General features: G+C 48.1%; 1 protein-coding gene across 1 annotated transcript in view; it reads left to right on the plus strand.

Annotated features, from left to right (window-relative positions):
- The window catches only part of TLL2 (tolloid like 2), a 148,646-nt gene extending 134,855 nt beyond the window's left edge, over positions 1 to 13,791 (plus strand). The window contains exons 17-21 of the mRNA XM_010389582.2: positions 1,204 to 1,329; positions 3,458 to 3,585; positions 6,491 to 6,704; positions 10,003 to 10,253; positions 12,075 to 13,791. Coding sequence (XP_010387884.2) covers positions 1,204 to 1,329; positions 3,458 to 3,585; positions 6,491 to 6,704; positions 10,003 to 10,253; positions 12,075 to 12,209 — 854 coding nt within the window. The 3' untranslated portion in view covers positions 12,210 to 13,791. The remainder of the gene's footprint in view (positions 1 to 1,203; positions 1,330 to 3,457; positions 3,586 to 6,490; positions 6,705 to 10,002; positions 10,254 to 12,074) is intronic.
- Positions 13,792 to 20,262: the final 6,471 nt, after the last annotated feature.

The following is a 20,262-nucleotide window of genomic DNA, read 5'->3' on the forward strand; positions in this document are numbered from 1 at the left end:
TGATCTTCGGTAAATGTAGGAACAAGCTGGGTTAGGATAGGGCTGCATACAAGGACCACAAGTTTAACAAGGGCCAGCACTTGAGTTCTCACATAATAATTACGCAGCTAACACTGTGGGCCGAGTGCTGCTCTAATTAATTCACCCCTCCCAACAACCTGTGAAGTGAGGCTACCATTACTGTCTCCATTTTACAGGCGAGGCAACTGAGGCACAGAGGGCAGGAACTGCCTGTGGCCACCAGAGCTGGAAGTGGTGGGGTAGGGCTGGCCCTCTGCCATGTGTCCCCAACACTCAGCTCCTCCATGTGCAGAGGGCGGTGTGGAGTCACGGCACTTGAGCCCAGGCCTCGGGGTCAGCCACAGAGGATGCTTGCTCACTGAGTGACCTTGGTCACATTAGCCATTCTCAGAGTCAGTTTCCTTACTTGTTTTTGTTTTGTTTTGTTTTGTTTTTGAGATGGAGTTTTGCTCTTGTTGCCCAGGCTGGAGTGCACTGGCGCGATCTCGGCTCACTGCACCCTCCGGCTCCCAGGGTCAAGCAATTTTCCTACTTCAGCCTCCCAAGTAGCTGGGATTACAGGCATGCGCCACCACGCCCGGCTAATTTTTGTATTTTTAGTAGAGACAGGGTTTCTCCATGTTGGCCAGGCTGGTCTTGAACTCCCGACTTCAGGTGATCTACCCACCTCGGCCTCCCAAAGTGCTGGGATTACAGGCGTGAGCCACCATGCCCGGCCAGTTTCCTTACTTGTAAAGACTGGTGGATAGAGAGCTCCCTCCTAAGGTTGGATGAGAATTAACTTAGATAATGCATAGAGTGCTTGGGGCTGTGCCTGTTCCATAGTAAACATTCAGTAAGTAGGAATTACTGTCATTATTGTTACTACTGTGATTAATACTAGCCTGTCCTTCAGGGAGCTCCTTGTTTTGAGCAGGGAGCAGGGCCAGAGAAGATAGAAAAAGTACTTGGAGAATCCAACACATACCAGGGCCAAGTGCTTGGAAAATGAAACAAGTAGATATGCAAGAAATCTGAGGTGAAGATGTTCCCGCGTCACTCCCCCAGTGAGGGGACAGTCAGAGGGGAAGGGAGCAATCAGAGAAGCTTCTTGGAGGAGGCTGTTTTTAAGTGGGATTCTGAGCCCTGAGGGACGTTCACAAGTTGGTGTTTCCTCTTAGAAGAGTTCATTGATCTCCCCAGACAAGGACGAGTGTGCCAAAGACAATGGCGGGTGTCAGCACGAGTGCGTCAACACCTTCGGGAGCTACCTGTGCAGGTGCAGAAACGGCTACCGGCTCCACGAGAACGGGCATGACTGCAAAGAGGGTGAGGCTGGACCTCCGGTTGTTGGGGGGTGGGCTGACCTTCGCCACACCCCAAACCCCTGTGAGCATGTGCATGAATGAGGGGCTGGGGTGAGGAGCTCTTCCACTTTCGGAGCTGAGGCCCAGCCACTGCTGTCCTTGTGGGAGAGAAGTTTTCCCCAGGGCATCTCACTCCTTCAGGGAGCACCTGGGGGCCTCAGGTGCTGTAGGCTGAGTTATTTTTACAAATGATTAAGCCTGCATGCTCTGGAATCTGAATACCTAGGTCTAAATCCTGGCTCTGCCGTTCCCTAGCTGTGTGACCTTGGGCAAGCTATTTAATCTATCTGAGCCTCAGTTTTTTCTTTGGTTAAAAGGGTCTAAACATAACCTCCTTCTTAAAGCTTTTGTGAGGATTAAAACAAAGTATTTCAGACTCTCTGACACATATTATGCCCTCAAACATCAATAAAGATAAGCCATTTATGTCTTTGTCATATATTAATTACCATATGCAGGTCCCATAGGAAAATAGGATTTGAAAAGCTTTGCTCTGTTCTCCATTCACTGTAGGAAATTCTTCAGGACCAGGTGGCTTTTACTGTCCAGTCATTCTGGAAAAAGCCTTCCTTCTGTTCTTACCCTGCCCAGTGAAGGGAGTTTGAACATTTATGACAAACACACAGGCTTCCAGGCCTTGGCCCCAGCCATGAAGCCCTGCAAAGGAAGTCAAGGATGGAGGAAGATGTGGAAGACACACAGCCCGATCTCTGGAATAAACAGTCTGGAGTTAGGAGATTTGGCTGGGTGCCGCAGAGTCTGGTCAGGATCTGCCTAGAATGTTACAGGAGGCGCTGACATGTCTTCAGGAGGAGGCGGCCACCCTCCAAGCCCAGCCCTAGGGCATGGTCACAGGTGGTGGAGGGGCTGGGTGGGAGGCTGGTGAAAGAACCGAACAGGGAAGGAACAGTCAAGCCCCTGTGAGGCGGGCCCGGGCTAGGGCCAGGCTTGCCTCCTGCAGTGTGGGAGAGGACAGGAGGGAGGTCAACTCTCCCAAGTTCCCACCCCTGAATAGTGGGTGCGTTTGTGTGGGTTGACCCCAAGGGCAGAGGGTGTCAGAACAAATATCCCAGGAGCTGAGCACATGTCTCAGGAGCCGAGCCACTCTCCCTTTGGGCGCCTGTTCTCTGTGTGGCTGCAGAGCAGATGTAGCACTGAGCAGAGACAAATCTCTTTGGACCGTCTTCAAAGCTGCCTCCTCCCCTTCCTCCCCACCGGCCCTCCTCACCTGCCTGTCCAGCTTCTTCAGCGTGGAGCCTCTGTGTTTGTGATACAGTCCGCCGTGCTTTCTAAGCAGTGGTAGCACTGGCCTTAAAGCCAGCCAGGCCCAATTTGAGTCCCAGCTCCGCCCCCTATCAGCAAAGCACTGTCCCTCTCCAAACCTATTTTCTTATTTGGGAGGTGAGAAGGACTCAAGGAGATGATGCATGGAAAATGCTGTCCACAGTGCCCAACACAGAAGAAGAGAAACTGCCAGTTATTGGCCAAGATGCCAGGCATCGAATGAGTTGTGGGATCACTCTTGGCAAATAGCACTGTAACCAGGACACACTTGGTAGACTCCAAATAAAACCACTTAGAAAAACTAAAAGAAGCTTATGGATGGATGGTGCAATGATGAAGCAGACCTCTGTTAGCCAAGATGCACTGAGCACGCCCTAAGCCTTTCCCATGCATTATCTCATTTGATCACATATCACCCCGACTAGGGTGGCACCCTTTTACAAATAAGGACACCGAAGCTTACATAAGAGCCCCAAGTCCCACAGATGGCGGAACCAAGATGGGTCAAGGTCCACCCGACCCCACTGCCAGTGCTTTTAACATATTTGCAGGGATAACTGCAATGTGGATAGGAATAGAAAGATAGCCTCGCCCCCGAGCCACAGCCAGGAAGGCAGAAAAGCCAGTGCAAGTAAACCAACACATCCCTGAGCCAGGATACACCTGATTCAGGACACCCCACCCCCACATTTGATAAAGACCTTGAGACAATTAGGAGAGAAGGGAGGAGAACCCTCTAGAATCCTTCTCGTGCTGCCCACAGTGAATGACTTCTCTCTCTGTATGTGTCCCCCCGCCACCCCCAGCTGGCTGTGCACACAAGATCAGCAGTGCAGAGGGGACCCTGGCGAGCCCCAACTGGCCTGACAAATACCCCAGCCGGAGGGAGTGTACCTGGAACATCTCTTCGACTGCAGGCCACAGGGTGAAACTCGTGAGTCATTTTTGTAGTTTATTGAGAACATGGACTTGGGTATCAGGCAGATGTGCGGTTTGAATCTCTGCTCTGCCACTTCCTAGCTCTGTAACTGGGGGGAGGTTACTCAACATTTCCAGATCTCAGTTTCATTATCTGCAAAACATGGATACTAATGAAGCTTACTTCATCAGGCTGTTGTGCAGATTAAAAGAAACAACACACAAAAGCTCTATAGATCACTCCTGGGCACAGTGGGACCAGCAGGAGGCGGCATCCACCACCCACATCTGCAGTGCTGTTTGAGATTCACTTGTTTCCAGTTTTAATTATTTTACAAGACAATATAGTCTCACGATTAAAAACAAGATAAATCAGTACAGGAGGTTGGAAATAGAAATCAAAAGACCCCAGAGCCCCCATTTCCACTCTAGAAATGACCACTCTGAACACATTCTTATGGATCCTTCCAGAAATTTTCTGTGGACAATCATGACTGTCAGTGCACAGGGAAATATATATGTTTTTGTTACTCAAATTCCTCTAATAAAATCCTATTCGTATTTTTCTACAACTTAATTTTTTTTCCATTAGTAATAGGAGACTAAGTTCTTTATGCAAATTCCCTCTTGAATTAAAATTTTTTCCCCAAGCCTTTATTTAAAGTCTTTTTCATATATATGATGTGTGGTTTGCACAGTTATTTCAAAGGGGAGTTGAATCTCCTAGGAGTCTCATTTCTCAACCCCCAGGGACTCCCGCATTTTGGAGAATAAAGAAACCCTTTGCCAGCTGGAGAATGTATTGTACTTCAGGCAGATGGACATTTTTAAAATGGGTTTTTCTGACTGTAGAGGTAAGTAGGATTGACCCTATGAACTGTGGACGAATAACTCAGGGAGAATGGAGGAGAACAGAGAGGGAGAAGTCCATGATCAATGGACTATGGCACAGGGACTTGCAGGATGTTTATTGGTGAGAGCCATGAGTGAGGAGCAGAAGAGGCGAATGGGCCCCCAGGGCGTCAAGGGCTGAAGACAGGGCCTCTGACCACAGGGTGCTCCCAGCGGACAGCTCACATGCTGGGCCGCCCGTGGGGAAACTGCTGCTCTGCTAAGAGCGGCTGTCACGGGTCAGCCTTGAATCTGGGTGAGGATCAACTGGAGAGCGCCTTAGGGAAAGGCACTGCTTCTCCAAGACCGCCATCTGCTGGGAAATGTTCGCAATGGCAACATAGAGCCCCGAGGACCGCGGGGGAGACGCTCTCTGGCGTTGGGAGCGCGCAAACGCACAACGGGAAGCGTTTGCCCGAGGCTCATACACACACTTGGTAGTTTCCAAAAGGCATTTCCTCGGGAAACGGATGGTGGATATATTGACTGAGCTCTTTTCGCTACTGTAGAATGTGAGTTGAATACTTCTCAAGGAAGCTGGTGGTGTTCGCTGCATGGGGATGGCGACAGGGCGCCCCATGGACCTCCTGGGAGCTCCCTGCCTGCTGAGCTTAAGGCTCCCTTCCACTGCATGGCCGTCCTGGTGCCACTGCTCCCCTGTCCAGTGTCTCTACCCACCACCTTTGCCCCAGCGCCCCCTATCTCACAGGCGGGAGAGCTTTGCCCACGTGCGTTAGTGTGTGGGAGTCATTCTTCTGAAAGCCTGCATTGCAGTGCTGGTCCTGTTTCCCCCTCCCAATCTCCATCTCTGTGCTGCCAGGCCAGAGATGAATTGAGCACCGCCCCCCCGCCCCGCCCCGCCCCAGCTAATGTCCTGTGTCCCTGCTCTGTCGTTTGGTCCAGGTCTTCATCTAACACCGTTCCCACTCACCTTATCCCATCTCCCTTGACGCTGGGGCTGCCATCAGTCGACCACCTACCCAGCACCTGAGGAGCCTGCATTCCGGTCTGAAAAGCAGGCTGGAATGGTGGGGCGCCCCTGGCCAGCGTTAGGGGACAGTCCTTAGGGGGAACAGGGTCAAATGAGGCAGCATAACCTGGTGATTGGTAGCAGTGGGGGTTGGAGAAGGCTAGCTGGGGTCAAGTTCAGCTTCACCTGTCTCCAGCTGCGTGAGCTTGGGCAGGTCAGCCAGCTTCTCTAAGACTCATTTTCCCCTTCTGCATGTTGGAAATAATAATAGCTCTTCCTTCCCAGCATCACCAGAAGTAAGTGAGAAAATGCCCACAAATGCTTGGCATGGAATAAAGACTCAGTGAGTGTCAGCCACCATGAGGGTGCTGCACGGAGCAGCGTGCACCTCATACAACCTCACCAGTGTCATTTGTACTGAAGGATCATGCAGTGGAGTGCACAGGTCAACAGCAGGGTCTCTGAGGCCAGAGTGCCAGATCATGGCCCAGTTCTACCAGTGTGAGACCTTGGACAACTCATCTGGCAGCTCTGAGCCTCATTTTCCTCATCTGTAAAGTGGGGATTAGACACATCACAGGGTTGTAAAGATTGAATGAGGTGATACTTGTAAAGCATTTAGAACAGTTGCCAACACAGAGAGTGGGCCCTCAGCCCTTGCTGGCTCTTGGCCCTAAGTGAGAGAGAAGGTGTGTGATGGGATGGAAGGAAGACAGATTTGGGCTGTGGAAAGCCTGGCTCTGTCGCTTAATAGCTGTCAAAATGTAAAGCATTTAAACTCTCTGAACCCCTGCTCTCTCATCTGCAGTGTGGTCACTGTAGCAATAGCTCATGTAACTACCTCATAGGGCCGCCTGCTGGACCAAAAGCAAGGCAGAGGTTGAGACCCTCTCTACAGATGTCCCCAAGCATCATCATGGCCACACACCCCCTGCACAGCCAACTGGAAGTCTCCCCACACTGCCTCACCCCTTCCTCTCCTGGAACTGGAGAGGAGGCCCCCCCCCGCCGCCGGCTGAATGTCAGGCCCTTGCCTTACTTTCTGCTCTTCTGTCCCCAGACCTTCAATGAATTTGAGATCGAGCAGCACCAGGAATGTGCCTATGATCACCTGGAAATGTACGACGGGCCTGACAGCCTGGCCCCCATCCTGGGCCGTTTCTGCGGCAGCAAGAAACCAGACCCCATGGTGGCTTCGGGCAGCAGTATGTTTCTCAGGTTTTATTCGGATGCCTCAGTGCAGAGGAAAGGCTTCCAGGCAGTGCACAGCACAGGTACCTGGGGTGGGACACTGGCTTCCGGCTGATGAGCACTTGGACAGGAGACAGAGATATGGTGAAGGCAGGACAAGGACTGCCTTTTATTCTGACCGGGGGAGGGCTAGGGGAGGAAGGTACGTGATAAAATGTCCTATTAAAATGAAGCATCAGGCTAGGCACGCTGGCTCATGCCTGTAATCCCAGCACTTTGGGAGGCTGAGGCAAGTGGATCACCTGAGGTCAGGAGTTCGAGACCAGCCTGGGCAACATGGTGAAATCCCGTCTCTACTAAAAATGCAAAATTAACTGGGCGTGGTGGTGGGTGCCTATAATTCCAGCTACTCAGGAGGTTGAGGCAGGAGAATTGCTTGAACCCTGGAGGCAGAGATTGCAGTGAGCCAAGATTGTGCCATTGCACTCCAGCCTGGGTGATAGAGTGAGACTCTGTCTCTTAAAAAATAAAAAAATAAAATGAAGCCTCAGCAGCCATAGGAAAATGGCTGTTTTCTTTCAGTGCCCTTAATTGACACAATTTGAAATGGACAACCTTTTGTTAGTGCCCCATTTTTTCCTCCCTCCTTCTTTCCTTCCTTTCTTCCTGTCTTTTTAAAAATATATTTTGGCCAGGCACGGTGGCTCACACCTATAATCCTAGAACTTTGGGAGGCTGAGTGGGGAGGATTGCTTGAGCCCAGGAGTTCAAGACCTGCCAGGGCAAGATGGTGAGACCCCCGCCCCCCACTGCAATCTCTACAAAATAAAAACTAGGAAATACAGTGAAGCGTGGTGGTCCCAGCTACCCCGGAGGCTGAAGCAGGAGAATTGCTGGAGCTCAGGAGTTCAAAGCTGCAGTGAGCTCTGATCATGCCACTGCACTCCAGCCCGGGTATTTTGCTGGTGTATGAAGTCCAGAAGTTGGGTAACTGAGTGGTGAAAGCAGACTTTTATCCCTGTAAGGACCAGTTCTGGAAAGTGAAAAATGTTTCTGTTCCCCATGATTTTTTCTTCCACTCAAAATGTAAACAGCTGTATTAGGTGCTTTGGTGGGAAATGTATGTGCTTATAACTTATATTATCTACTTCGTTAAGTAGAAGAATGTCAATAGGAAATTTGGCTCTGCTCTTTAGCCATTAAAATGTTACCACCTGGGACTAGTGCCCACGGAAGCAAATCTGACCCTTTGATCCTGATGTACAATTGTGTCCTTTGTCAGAGCCGGTGGCCACCCGAAGCCCACTCTGCTTCTGTAATGCTGAGTCTGAGCTCATGATCATGCGACCCTGTGATCCTTTTAACAGCTCCTACCCCCAGTTTTTTTTCAGTACCAGAAAATATAAATTAGGTCAAAAAAATGGCAACCAGCATCCTGAGGCAGTTCGGCCTCCCCTTGTGCAGCAGAAAACACTGCATGGTTTGTGGAACCCTGTCAAACTCCCTGAGGAGTTCTAGCTTCTAGTTCTAGCTTCCCCCAGGGAAGTTTAAAAGCCCTCTTGTCCCTGCAGATAGAGACTAGGAAGAATAGAGGTGCTTCAGGGTCCTAGCAGGAAATGGGGGCACATTCAGAGTCATTATTTGAGGAGAAGTTAATAAAGGGACAGGTTACAAAGGGGTGAGAGGGTATGGGACACTGTAGGACAGTAAAGCCACCAGAGCAAGGAACTGCAATCCCAGACCCAGAGGATGAGAGGAGGCAGCAGCTCCTGGAAGCTGGCGACAGAGAGGGCTGCATGCAGAGACCCTGTGGCTGCAGCTGTGACCTAAGTGGAAGAACAGCTGTGGCAATCAGGGGACTAAATACCCTGGCCTCTCTCTCCTCCCTCCATCTGATCTGCTGGTGCTCCCATGGCTGAACCTGCAGCAGAGGGCACGGGGGTCACCGATGCAGGCCAGGGGTCCACCTCCCGGGGCCCAGGCAGGTGGGGAGGGAGGGGGCGTCCGGCAGGATGGGGGGGGGGGTGTCCCGCCCTGCTCTGTGCTCATTTCATGACCACCCAGCTCTCAGGAATTTGAAATTTCCCCAAAACGGGTTAGACCTGTAAGACATTCTAAGCCAGAGCCAACACAGGACTCAGAATGGGCAGTCAGACAGGACTGGGCCAGGCGGGGCGTGGAGCTCCAGGGGGGCCTAGGAGTGTTAGGAGCCAGGTGGCCCAGAATCTACAACAGTGTTTGCCTGGGCCCCTTGGGGGCATGGAGCACAAAGGGGAGGGGCTGTGCAAGAATTTGCCTCCAGAATTTCTGGTGCTTGCTAATCTAGACCAATCTTGTCTATCTATTTAATTTATTTATTTACTTTTTTTTTTTTTTTTGAGATGGAGTTTTGCTCTGTGGCCCAGGCTGGAGTGCAGTGGCACAATCTCAGTTCGTTGCAAGCTCCGCCTCCCAGGTTCAAGTGATTCTCCTGCCTCAGCCTCCCGAGTAGGTGGGATTACAGGCGCCCACGACCACACCCTGCTAATGTTGTATTTTTAGTAAAGACAGGGTTTCACCATGTTGGCCAGGCAGGTCGCAAACTCCTGACCTCAAGTGATCCACCCGTCTCAGCCTTCCAAAATGCTGGGATTACAGGCGTGAGCCACCGCACCCGGCCAATATCCATTTTACTTTATGTGGGCTTAAGTGTCCAAGACACAAGGTACTGTATATAGGACCAGGGCCAACAAGAGTTACTGTCCTTGTATAATAAAAAACCCAGAAACAAAGGCTACAGAATACAAGCCCAGAACCTGAGGGGCAGCTCACCTGTGACACCTACGGGGACCTCAAAGTTGGCCTATGGTCAATGCCCTCAGTTGCAAGAACCAGTCATGTAGGGTCTGAAGTTTCCAGGGTTGAGCGCTTACCCGCGGTTCTGATGTGCTTTTATCGCCCTCTGTTGGTAGAAATGACAAATTACAGTCAGTCCGTGGAGCGAGCGTGAGCTCTTCTCAGATGCATCCAACTCTTCCAGGGAATAAAGTGGCAAATAGGTCCACCCACATCCCAGCGACCAGTGAGCGAACCATCCATTGGCTCCATGTCTCTATAACTGGAAAAAGCAAAAAGCAGCCAGCTCTTTTCAATGGCATGCTCACGTATTCTCAAGCTGGGAACAGGCGACCTTGGCTTGTAAGGGCCACTTTGCACCCCCGAGGGAGCCCTGACCTGGGAGTCAGGGGCCTCTGTGTACTCCTCCATCAGATGGGGTGACAAGACTACCTGGCCTCTCCTGCCAGGCACGCACCAGGCTCTGTAGAGAAAACTGAGCAGACGCAGGCGGGAGGCACGAGGGTGTCTTGTGCTGAGGGGACATCTCACTTCTCTCTGCTCCAGAGTGCGGGGGCAGGCTGAAGGCTGAAGTGCAGACCAAAGAGCTCTATTCCCATGCCCAGTTTGGGGACAACAACTACCCGAGCCAGGCCCACTGCGACTGGGTGATCGTGGCAGAGGACGGCTACGGCGTGGAGCTGACTTTCCAGAGCTTTGAGGTTGAGGAGGAGGCCGACTGCGGCTACGACTACATGGAAGCCTACGACGGCTACGACAGCTCAGCGCCCAGGCTCGGCCGCTTCTGTGGCTCCGGGGTAAGTCCCGGAGACGCTGGGGCCGGGGCAGAGTGTGATGAATCACAGCATGAGTTGTGGAGTGAGACACACCTGGGTTTCAGTCCTGGCCACCTCCTCCACTTAGGAGCAACGGCGAGTAGGCACGTTTTGCTGAAGTGGAGTGGGAAGCGGGAGAAATGTCAGGAGGCTGGGAGGCAGCCAAGGGACCAGTCCTTGAAGGCCCCTTACTGAGGCAGCCATGGAAGAGCACTTTTCCTTTTGGGACTTTCCCCCTATTTTTGCAAAGTCTTTCCCTCTCCCCCCACTTTTTTTTTCCCCCGAGACGGAGTCTTGCTCTGTCGCCCAGGTTGGATTTCGGCTCTCTGCAACCTTTGCCTCCTGAGTTCATGCAATTCTCCTGCCTCAGCCTCCCAAGCGGCTGGGATTACAGGCATGTGCCACCACGCCCACCTAATTTTTGTATTTTCAGTAGAGACAGGGTTTCACCATGTTGGTCAGGCTGGTCTTGCACTCCTGACCTCAAGTGATCCACCTGCCTTGGCCTCCCAAAGTGCTGGGACGACAGGTGTGAGCCACCACTCACAGCCGTTCTCCTCCATTTTTATTTGGCCCCCAGGCTTTAAAAATATTTAATTATGCTTTTATATATTTCTTATATTCACATTTCTCTCCTCAAGCAAAACCAAATGCCTATGAAAGTTACAAGTCACTCACTATACACAACAATAGTTGTACTCAAGGTCATCATCAGTGTTCTCATTGTTCACTTTTTCAGTGGGCCTGTTGTGTTTGCTGTTTCTCCAGCACCCGACATAGGGCTTGGCATATAGTTGGTGCTTGGTGGGAGTTTGTGCACTGGCCAGTACAGTGTCCCAGTCACTCCCCTGGCTGCACCACACTGGACACTCCCCATACTGGGCACCAGCCCCCTCCTTTCTGTTGCCTCCAGGCCTGGTCGCTCAAGCTTCTTTGCTATTGGCTGGACTTAAATCACATCATTTTGGAGTCACTAGTGCTCCTGTGCTGAACAGAAATTCAAATTGTCATTTATATTTTTTGAATAATTCCCTTCATCTTCTTTCACCCTCTAGAAAAGAAAGAATGACAAAGTGGCACTTAGCCAATGCACTGCCTTTGATAAAGTCTTTCCAACTGTGGGGTCTGTGGAAAGGAACCTCTTGGAGAGTCCTGAGCGGTTAACCGTGGGGGAAGCTCACTTTGGCTCCACTAGAACCTCGCAGGCAACAGCCTTGGAATGTGGCTCCCATTCACAGACCACCTGGCAAAACCTTTCTGACAAATGTGGTGGCTCCATCCCAGTTTTTGTCCTTGGAAGGGACAGAGGCCTGAACAATGGTCTTTGTTTCAGGTCTCCTGGGAGACACATCACAATGATGACCCTGGAGTTCGGTGATGCATGGTGCATCCTTTACAATCAGAAGGGCCGGAGCTTGGGTCCCGCCTACCTGGGAGAACTTGAGTCTCAGTTTCTTGAAGTGAAAAATGGGGATAGTACCTGCCTTACAAGGTTGCTGTAAAGTTTACATAAGATCTGGAAGTGCCTAGCGCAGCACCTGACCCACCTGCGTACTTAATAAATAATAGATTCTATATGAGCTATGCACCTAGCATCATCTTTGGAAGAGCAGAGCCTGCAAAGCTCTCTGGAGCAGAATTTGCAATGTTTTCTTTTGGAAAGAAGCTTGTTTGGATGCTCTTCAGAGTCTCTGGTACCAGGGACACATCCTGTGTCCTTGCATAAGATCCTCTCCCGTCCTCCTAATTTTCAACTCCAATCACAGCTAAAGTCCTTCTCCTTTCCCTTTCTCCTTTCCTCAGCCATTAGAAGAAATCTACTCCGCGGGAGATTCCCTGATGATTCGATTCCACACAGATGACACCATCAGCAAGAAAGGCTTTCATGCCCGATACACCAGCACCAAGTTCCAAGATGCCCTGCACATGAAGAAATAGTGCTGATGTTCTTGAAAGACAGAAACTGAGAATGTTTTGTTTTTGTTTTTACAACAATAGCACCTTGAAAAATCTGCCCTAAAACAGTGTGCAGTATTTTTCTCAAACAAAAACTCAGAATCCAGTCTTGGAGGTATATATTTGAATGAAAGTCATGTAAGCTTGGCCAACAAGGTGGAGAGAAAATGTTCTTTTGATTCTGTCTGCAATGTTATCACTTATGAACTGTTAAAGATTAGGACTGAAGTCACTGACCATTCAAGCTATGTTTGTTCATACCCATTCTCCTTGTCCCTTCCTCCTATGTGGCAAAAGGCCAGCCTTGGGGTTGGCCGTTCCTCTAATCTGGACTTGGTTGCAAAGGTGCTGGCCTGTCTTCTGTCTATGTTGGGCATAAGGGATGAAAGCTTGGCTGTGACTAACATATGGCTCACAGCTTTGGCTGGAATCATTTTCTTTCTCTCTGCCAGGGACACGTCAACCAAGAAACCTGAAAATACGGATGGATGTCAGGACTAAAAAAGGCATCACAGTAAGCAGTGTGCACAGAGAAAGTTTCGAGTATGAACATCATTGTCATGAAGTTAGGAGACCACGAAGCCATTTCTCAGTCATTCACACTCCTTGTCCCTTTGGTTTTCCCCACTCCCTAATTGCATTGGGGGCTAAGGCATCCATTATGAATACAGCAGAACATTTGCTGGCGAGAGTCCCGTCTGCTGAGAAGACAATATTGTGGCTCGTCCTGAAATTTTTTCATTCATTGACTTTGAGAAGACTACACCTGTGCTTGGAATTCCACGGGCTTCGAAGAACATTTCTTCTTTTAGCTTTGGAGGCACTTGCCGTAGCACACCTGGACTCCTTGACATCCAATTCAAACTGCATTTGCAAAATGTGCAAAGACATCTTATGAGGGACCAATTCAGGTCCCTTGTGGGGTGAACACTGTTGAGGACTGGTTAATTATAAGTTATGTAAGAATCATCGCCTTGTGGAACAAGTCAATCAGTGACTAGCTTCCTGTAGCCAATCAGGTTAAAGAATGCTTTGGTAACTTTGTTCTGATTAACTAATATTCAATCACCAACTTGCAATCAGAATTCACAAAACTTGGCACTTGTTCTAGAGAAGCGTAGAGGATGATGTTTACATAATTTTAGCACCTCAAGGTATAATTTAAACAGTGAGGTAGTTTTGAATGGCATTTCATTAAGGCATCTATGGGCATTATGAGCTAAAAGCTGTGGTATGTTAGCTTTAAAAGAGTATTTATGTTGGAATAATTTTTAAATAATGTTTACATAACTGTAAGTCCTGTTTGGTTGGTGTTGAACGCAGGGCGGCACACGAGTGATTTTGGTTAGAGCCAAGAGAAGAGCTCCCATGCGCCAGAATTCCTTTGGGATGAATCAGCATCGTTTTAGACAAAGTATTTGTAAAAAGGTGAAAGGTTATATTTTTTACAGATCAGAATATGGCACTAGAGGACTGTGTCTCATTAAAGTGATTGCTGGGAGCAAAAACTAGAATAATACAAGGAAAGGTCAGAGAAATGCATGGGAATATTTTTTCCTTAAAATAGAAAAAAATTAAAGTATTCTTATTAATAATATATGTCTGTATATATGTATGTATGTAAAAGATCAGCTGTCAAAGCCTTAATCAATGCAGTGTGGAAAATGCCAATCCCTGGTCCTCACTTTACTGTGGGCCCTGCGGGATTGGCTCTCCATTTCCTGCCTCTCCTTTCACCAAACTCTGTTTTCGCCTTTCTCGGCACTGGACTGAGGCTCCGCCTACACGCTCATATTGTGCATGTGGCAGACCCTGCCCCACGTGCGCTTTGATACAGCAAATGGAGCAGCTGACCTCATGGCTCCAATCCCACCTGCCTGTTAGGGTAGATTCCATTTCTCTGATTTTTGTATTTTCTGAGGTTTTATGTGGTCTCATCTTGTCTATGAGAGTTGAAACTGGAACTGGGATACCTAAGATGGCTGTTAAGGTTCTTTCTCCAAGAAAATAAAAATTCTGCAGTTTTAACCTTTAGAAGTCTAAGCAAGATTAACAAATTTCATAGAAAAGTGGGAGGGAGTCAGAAACAGAGTTGGTGCTGCTCAGCAGGACGGTGAAACAATGATACTTCTTTTTATCTCCTTAGTATGAACATTTTCAAAAACACACAGCTTCAACAATTGTCACCATATGGCCAATTTGCAACAATGGGACTCTTATGAAAAACCTTTATTTAGGCCTTCTGTGTGACGTATCCGCAGAAAAGACAAGCTCTGATTCAGCTGGGGCTAGCTGGGCCGCTCCTCTGGAAGCCCACACTTGTGGGGACTTGGGGCATGACACGGGTTCTTGCAAAGAAACTCGAGGCTGGCTTCACTAGACAGAGTCCATTCAGCAGAAGGACCCAGGCCTCTGTCTTGGTGCTTCCAATTGCTCAGTGACCTGCCTGCGAGCATCCCCAGAAGCAAACAGTAGAGGCAGAAGATACCGCTGCAGCCTGCTTTGTGCTTTAATTGGGTACCAAGCTTTGGGATGACACTGAGTTGCAAAAATAGTTTTAGTTCAGAGAATTGTCTTAGGACAACAGGCTAATGAAGGATTCGGGGTCTGGGTTTTTAGCCTGGCTCAGTTCTGGTGTAATCTGGTCTAGCAAAACCTAAGCCTGGATTGCAGGGCAGGAAAAAGTCTGGAATTAACTTTAGCCAGTGGAATTTCTTCAGAGAAAGAGAGGCTGTTCATTGATCCACTATTTCCTCTATTTTCCTCTAAGGTAAATATTTAGAGGCATTTACCTGTAAGGTGAAGTTTCCCCTCTACTTCTATTTTACAATTTCTCTCTAAAGCAAGCTTGTCCAACCCATGGCCCAGGACAGCTTTGAATGTGGCCTGACACAAATTTGTAAACTTTTTTAGAAACATTGTGAGATTCTTATTGTGACTTTTTTTCTCATCAGCTATCGTTAGTGTTAGTCTATTTTATGCATGGCCCAAGATAATTCTTCTTCCAGTGTGGCCCAGGGAAGCCAAAAGATTGGACACCCCTGCTGTAAAGTTTCATATCACTCACGAATTGCTCAGCTGATTGAAATAATTCGTAAAATCCTGCTAACTAGCAAATTCACAGTGAGTTGTCCTGTTGATTGGGTCCCTTTGATAACTTCCAGATTGATATTGTTAGCGTTCCATTTGTGAGTGAATGTTCCTTGGGCTTTAGCAGATGTTTTTAAAGTTTCTTTTGTAGACTGAACTTCTGAACATCAATCCCAAATGCCTAAAAGTTTTCTTTTTAAAAAGGAAAACTGTTTAAAGTATTATATGTAAACATATGGGTATTTTTTATTTTGTGTAATTTTACATTTCATGAAATGATGTCAGTTTCAAAGAGAAAGTGGAGAGGACCTAACATATGTCTCTACCTAGAAAGGATGGTTTCATTAAAGAATGTGGATTTATTGATGTGTCTTGGGTTTGTATTGCTAATTCAGACCAGATAGGTTCTTTCAGTGATAATTTTCTCCAATATCACAAGAGCTTGGGAGAGAGTACTAAAAGGGGGCCCTTCTCTACAGCCTTCCACTGTCTGGTGAGTACCCAACTGCCTAGCTCCAGAACAGAGTTCACTAATGGACCCAGAAAGTCACCAGCAAAGCTAAAGATGGTTTTCAAATTTATTCCCTTTCTTACACCAAAACAAGCTGAAAATCTGACAACCTGATTGTGAAGATGTCTGCTGCCAAAACCATCCAGATGTGGTAGACATCTTCCATTTGCCCCTCAGCTCCCCTCGCCACCCTCCTCTATCTGGACATGCGTCTGAGGACTGTATCTGACACCCGAGACTGAAGGTTATGGCTCCCAGTAGGTGAGCCCCCACTCCCCGTTGGGGGCCCTGGAAGTCCCTCCTCCCACTTGCCACTTCAGGCTTAGGGGTGGTAATGACACCCTGCTTGTCTAACCTTGGGGTACTGCACTTCCCCCAAGGGGAATGTTTATAGGTAGTCATTTGAATAAACCCATTTCAAATGTAGTAATGAGTGTATATTACTTGTCTCCTGCAGGGAACCTGACTGATACAGGGTCATTTCTTTTTTTTGTTTTGTGTGTGTGTGTTTTTTTTTTTTTTTTTTTTTTTTGAGCCGGAGTCTCGCTCTGTCACCCAGGTTGGAGTGCACTGGCCGGATCTCAGCTCACTGCAAGCTCCGCCTCCTGGGTTTACGCCATTCTCCTGCCTCAGCCTCCCGAGTAGCTGGGATTACAGGCGCCTGCCACCTCGCCCGGCTAGTTTTTTGTATTTTTTTAGTAGAGACGGGGTTTCACCGTGTTCGCCAGGATGGTCTCGATCTCCTGACCTCATGATCTGCCCGTCTCAGCCTCCCAAAGTGCTGGGATTACAGGCTTGAGCCACTACGCCTGGCCTACAGGGTCATTTCTAACACAAAGACAGGGACTCCATCTGATAAAGGACATCTTCTTCAGGTTGATTAGATGAAGAGGCTTTGGGGTATGTTTGGAGTTTTGTGGGTTATATTACAGAAGGGTAATTATACAGTTGTGTTTGTAGAAGCACTCAGATTGCTCTCAATGCAAAATTCTTTAACTCAGGCAGTTGTTTTGTGCTATACATAGTCTCAAGATTTTATGACTTTTCTGCCCGTTTGCAGTCACCAATTACATAGAGATAGATAGGTGATTGATAGATGATAAATAGATGATATAGGTAGATAGGTGGATAGATAGATGATAGAAAGAAAAAGAAAAAGAAAGCTAAAGAAAATCAAAGAACAAAAGAAGAAAGAGAAAGAAGAAAGATGAAAGAAAGAAAGAAAAAGAAAGAAAGAAAGAAAGAAAGAAAGAAAAAAGAAAGAAAGAAAGAAAGAAAGAAAGAAAGAAAGAAAGAAAAGAAAAGAAAGAAAGGTGATATATAGCTATAGATTTTCAGCAAGGTTTATCTTCTAGACCCAACAATGAGTCCCATTGGTGCAAGGGTATGAATGCTGGTATATCAGTCAGCATAGGCTAGCTTATGCTGCAACAACTATCCCCCAAATCTCAGGGGCTTTACATAAGATTTATTTCTTGTCCACACTACACATTCATTTCTGGTCATCTGGAAACTCTTCCATATCATCCTCAGTCAGGACCAGGCTGATGGAGCAGCAGCATCAGAACATCGCTGGGCTTTATAATACAGGGAAAGAAAGGGTGACACATGACACACTGGCTTTTAAAACTGCCTGGCAATGATATATTACTTCTACTCATTTCATTGATCACAGCAAGTCACATGAATGTCCTTAACTTCATGACAAGAACAAGGCAAACCAGCAACATTGGTGGGCAGCAGTAATGACTCTCACGTGTGACATTTGTCGACACGAAAATGACTATAATTCTTCTGTTTGTTCTAAAATTTCACTTTATCCCTACCTTATTCTTAATATTTTAGATAAAGATTTCTAAAAATTAGAACAAGACCACTGCAACAATGTTTGTATACCCACAAAATTCATATACTGAAACCCCAGCCCCCACGTGATAGTATTGAGGGGTGGGGTCTTTGGGACGTGATTAGGTTATGAGGCTCCAGAGAGATCCCTCAGCCTTCATGTGAGGACACAAAGAGAGGACAGCTGCCTAGGAACCAGAAAGCAGGCCGTCCCCAGACACTGAATCTCCTGGCACCTTGATCTTGGACTTCCCAGCCCCCAGAACTGTGAGAAATAACTTTCTGTTGTTTATAAGCCACTCAATCTGTGGTGCTCTGTTTTAGCATCCCAAACGGACTAAGACAGCCACCTGTCATTTAGAATGGTTCAGTTTTTTAAGCTGACCAGTTGTTGCAGAGAAGACCATCCATGTGATTGGACTTGTACAAATTTAAATGGTGACAAAATATAAATGATCCGAGATTCTCAGAGTTGGTGGCCCCAACCTTTCACCCACTAAGGGCATTCCATCTGTGGTTTCTAAGGAGATGATTTCCAGGCCTAACTTGCAAAGAAGGAGAACTTACTCACTTTATCCATTCCTTCTCCTTTAGGTAACAATGCCAAATTCATTTTGCAGAACCACCTCTTCTTCCATTGGAGGGACCCTCATTCGGGGGACTGTTAGCCAGGTGGTACCTCATCCTTGGCCATATGAACCAAGCCAGACCAACCAAGTCCTCTTCCTGGGACTGGAGTCCTGATCAAAAGGGCTGAGATATTTTGGAGCTCACTTTCCCTGGAAAGACACCTCCAAAAGACTGTCTGGTAGTTGCTGATCCTGAAGGCTTGGGAGCAATCTCACTCTTTTTTTTTTTTTTTTTTTTTTGAGAGGGAGTCTCACTGTGTCTCCCAGACTGGAGTGCAGTGGCACGATCTTGGCTCACTGCAAGCTCCACCTCCCGGGTTCACGCCATTCTCCTGCCTCAGCCTCCCGAGTAGCTGGGACTACAGGCGCCCACCACCACGCCCAGCTAATTTTTTGTATTTTTAGTAGAGACAGGGTTTCACCATGTTAGCCAGGATGGTCTCGATCTCTTGACCTCGTGATCCACCCGCCTCGGCCTCCCAAAGTGCTGGGATTACAGGCGTGAGCCACCACGCCAGGGCCAAATTCTTCTTTTTAAAAAATTAAGCACAATCTGGTTTTGTTGCTTGTGACCAGGCGATCATTACTGATGGACACTTAGGTAGGGCCACCATTTGCCTGAAGATGTCAACAATTCTTCTAAAGAGATAATGTGTCAGAAGGGAGAGTTATGGATCAGTGGATGGACAGCAAAAAAAGGGCCAAAAAGGACCTCACTGGCCCTCCCCATCCACAAACAGCCTTGCCAGAGAGTGCTGGGGCCATGAACTGGAGTTCTGTGGTCCAGGCTGATTCTATGCCAGTCAAGGAAAATTAAAAGCATCATTTGTACAAGCTGTGCTGATTTAAGTAGTCTAATTGCTGTAAATTGTATCATCCCCGCTTTGCAGATTAAAAGACTCAGATGGAAGAAGTTATTTCACTTGCCTAAGACCATGCAGCTTCCAGTAGGGCAGCTGTGGCTCCAAACATAGGTCTCTCCAGACCATGTTGTCTCCAGTAGGTTCAGTTTAGGCCGTCACTGTGGAGTCTTGGAAACTGGAAGCCCACGAGGCAGAGGCGGCACTGGTCTTGTTGAGGATAGCATCAGTGTCTGCCATGTTGCAGGTGGCTGATTACCACAGTCCAAGAACTGATTAGAACAGCAGCTGTCACCCCTGACTGCTCATTAGCGTCCCCTGAGGATGCCCCTGCCTCACTCCGATCAATTAAGTCAGAGTCTCTGAGGGCAGGTTCTAGGCATCAAGAGTTTTTATAACCAGCCCCCCTACTGCCTCCTAGGTGATTCAGGTATGCAACCAGGATGGAAAAACCCCCTGATTAAAGGCAATCTGGTCTCCACTGTGCCACTAAACTGCTCTTGTCAAGGCCACCAGCAACCCCCATACTGGGAATCAGAAGGCTCTTCTGACCTCTTCGGAGGCTACCTCTCAGCAGCAGTTGATACAATTAACCAACATCCATTCCCCTTCTTGAATCAAATTTCTTTCCTGTGACCCCCAAACTTCTCTGATTTTCCTGCCTCACTGAACTCTCCTTGCTGGCGACACCCCCTCTTCCAGGCTGCTAAATATCTGTCAACCCCTGGCAGCTGTCCTGGTCCTCTGCCCTGTCTACCTGCTCATGCACACCTGTGGCTTTAAAACCATCCACAGACTGGCCACTTCCAAACGGACGTCTTCAGCCCCAGACCCCCTTTATCCAATTGCCTGCTTGGCACCTCCACTTGGACAGCCCCTAGGCTACTCAGGTATAAGGGTAATCTGTTTCTCCAGTATTACCTGCCTAAGCCAATAGTGTCTCCATTTTTGTTAGTCAAGCCCCAAACCCAGGAATTGGCTTTATTCTTCTCTTTCCCTCACCTCTCCCTTCCCCTGCCCCATATTTTTTTCATCATCAAATGCCAGTGGCTCCACCTCCGCAGTAAGTCACACACTCATTCACTGCTCTCTTCCTACAG

The sequence above is a fragment of the Rhinopithecus roxellana genome, chromosome 11 (genome assembly GCF_007565055.1).
Source record: "Rhinopithecus roxellana isolate Shanxi Qingling chromosome 11, ASM756505v1, whole genome shotgun sequence".
In the NCBI taxonomy this organism is placed as follows: Eukaryota; Metazoa; Chordata; class Mammalia; order Primates; family Cercopithecidae; genus Rhinopithecus; species Rhinopithecus roxellana.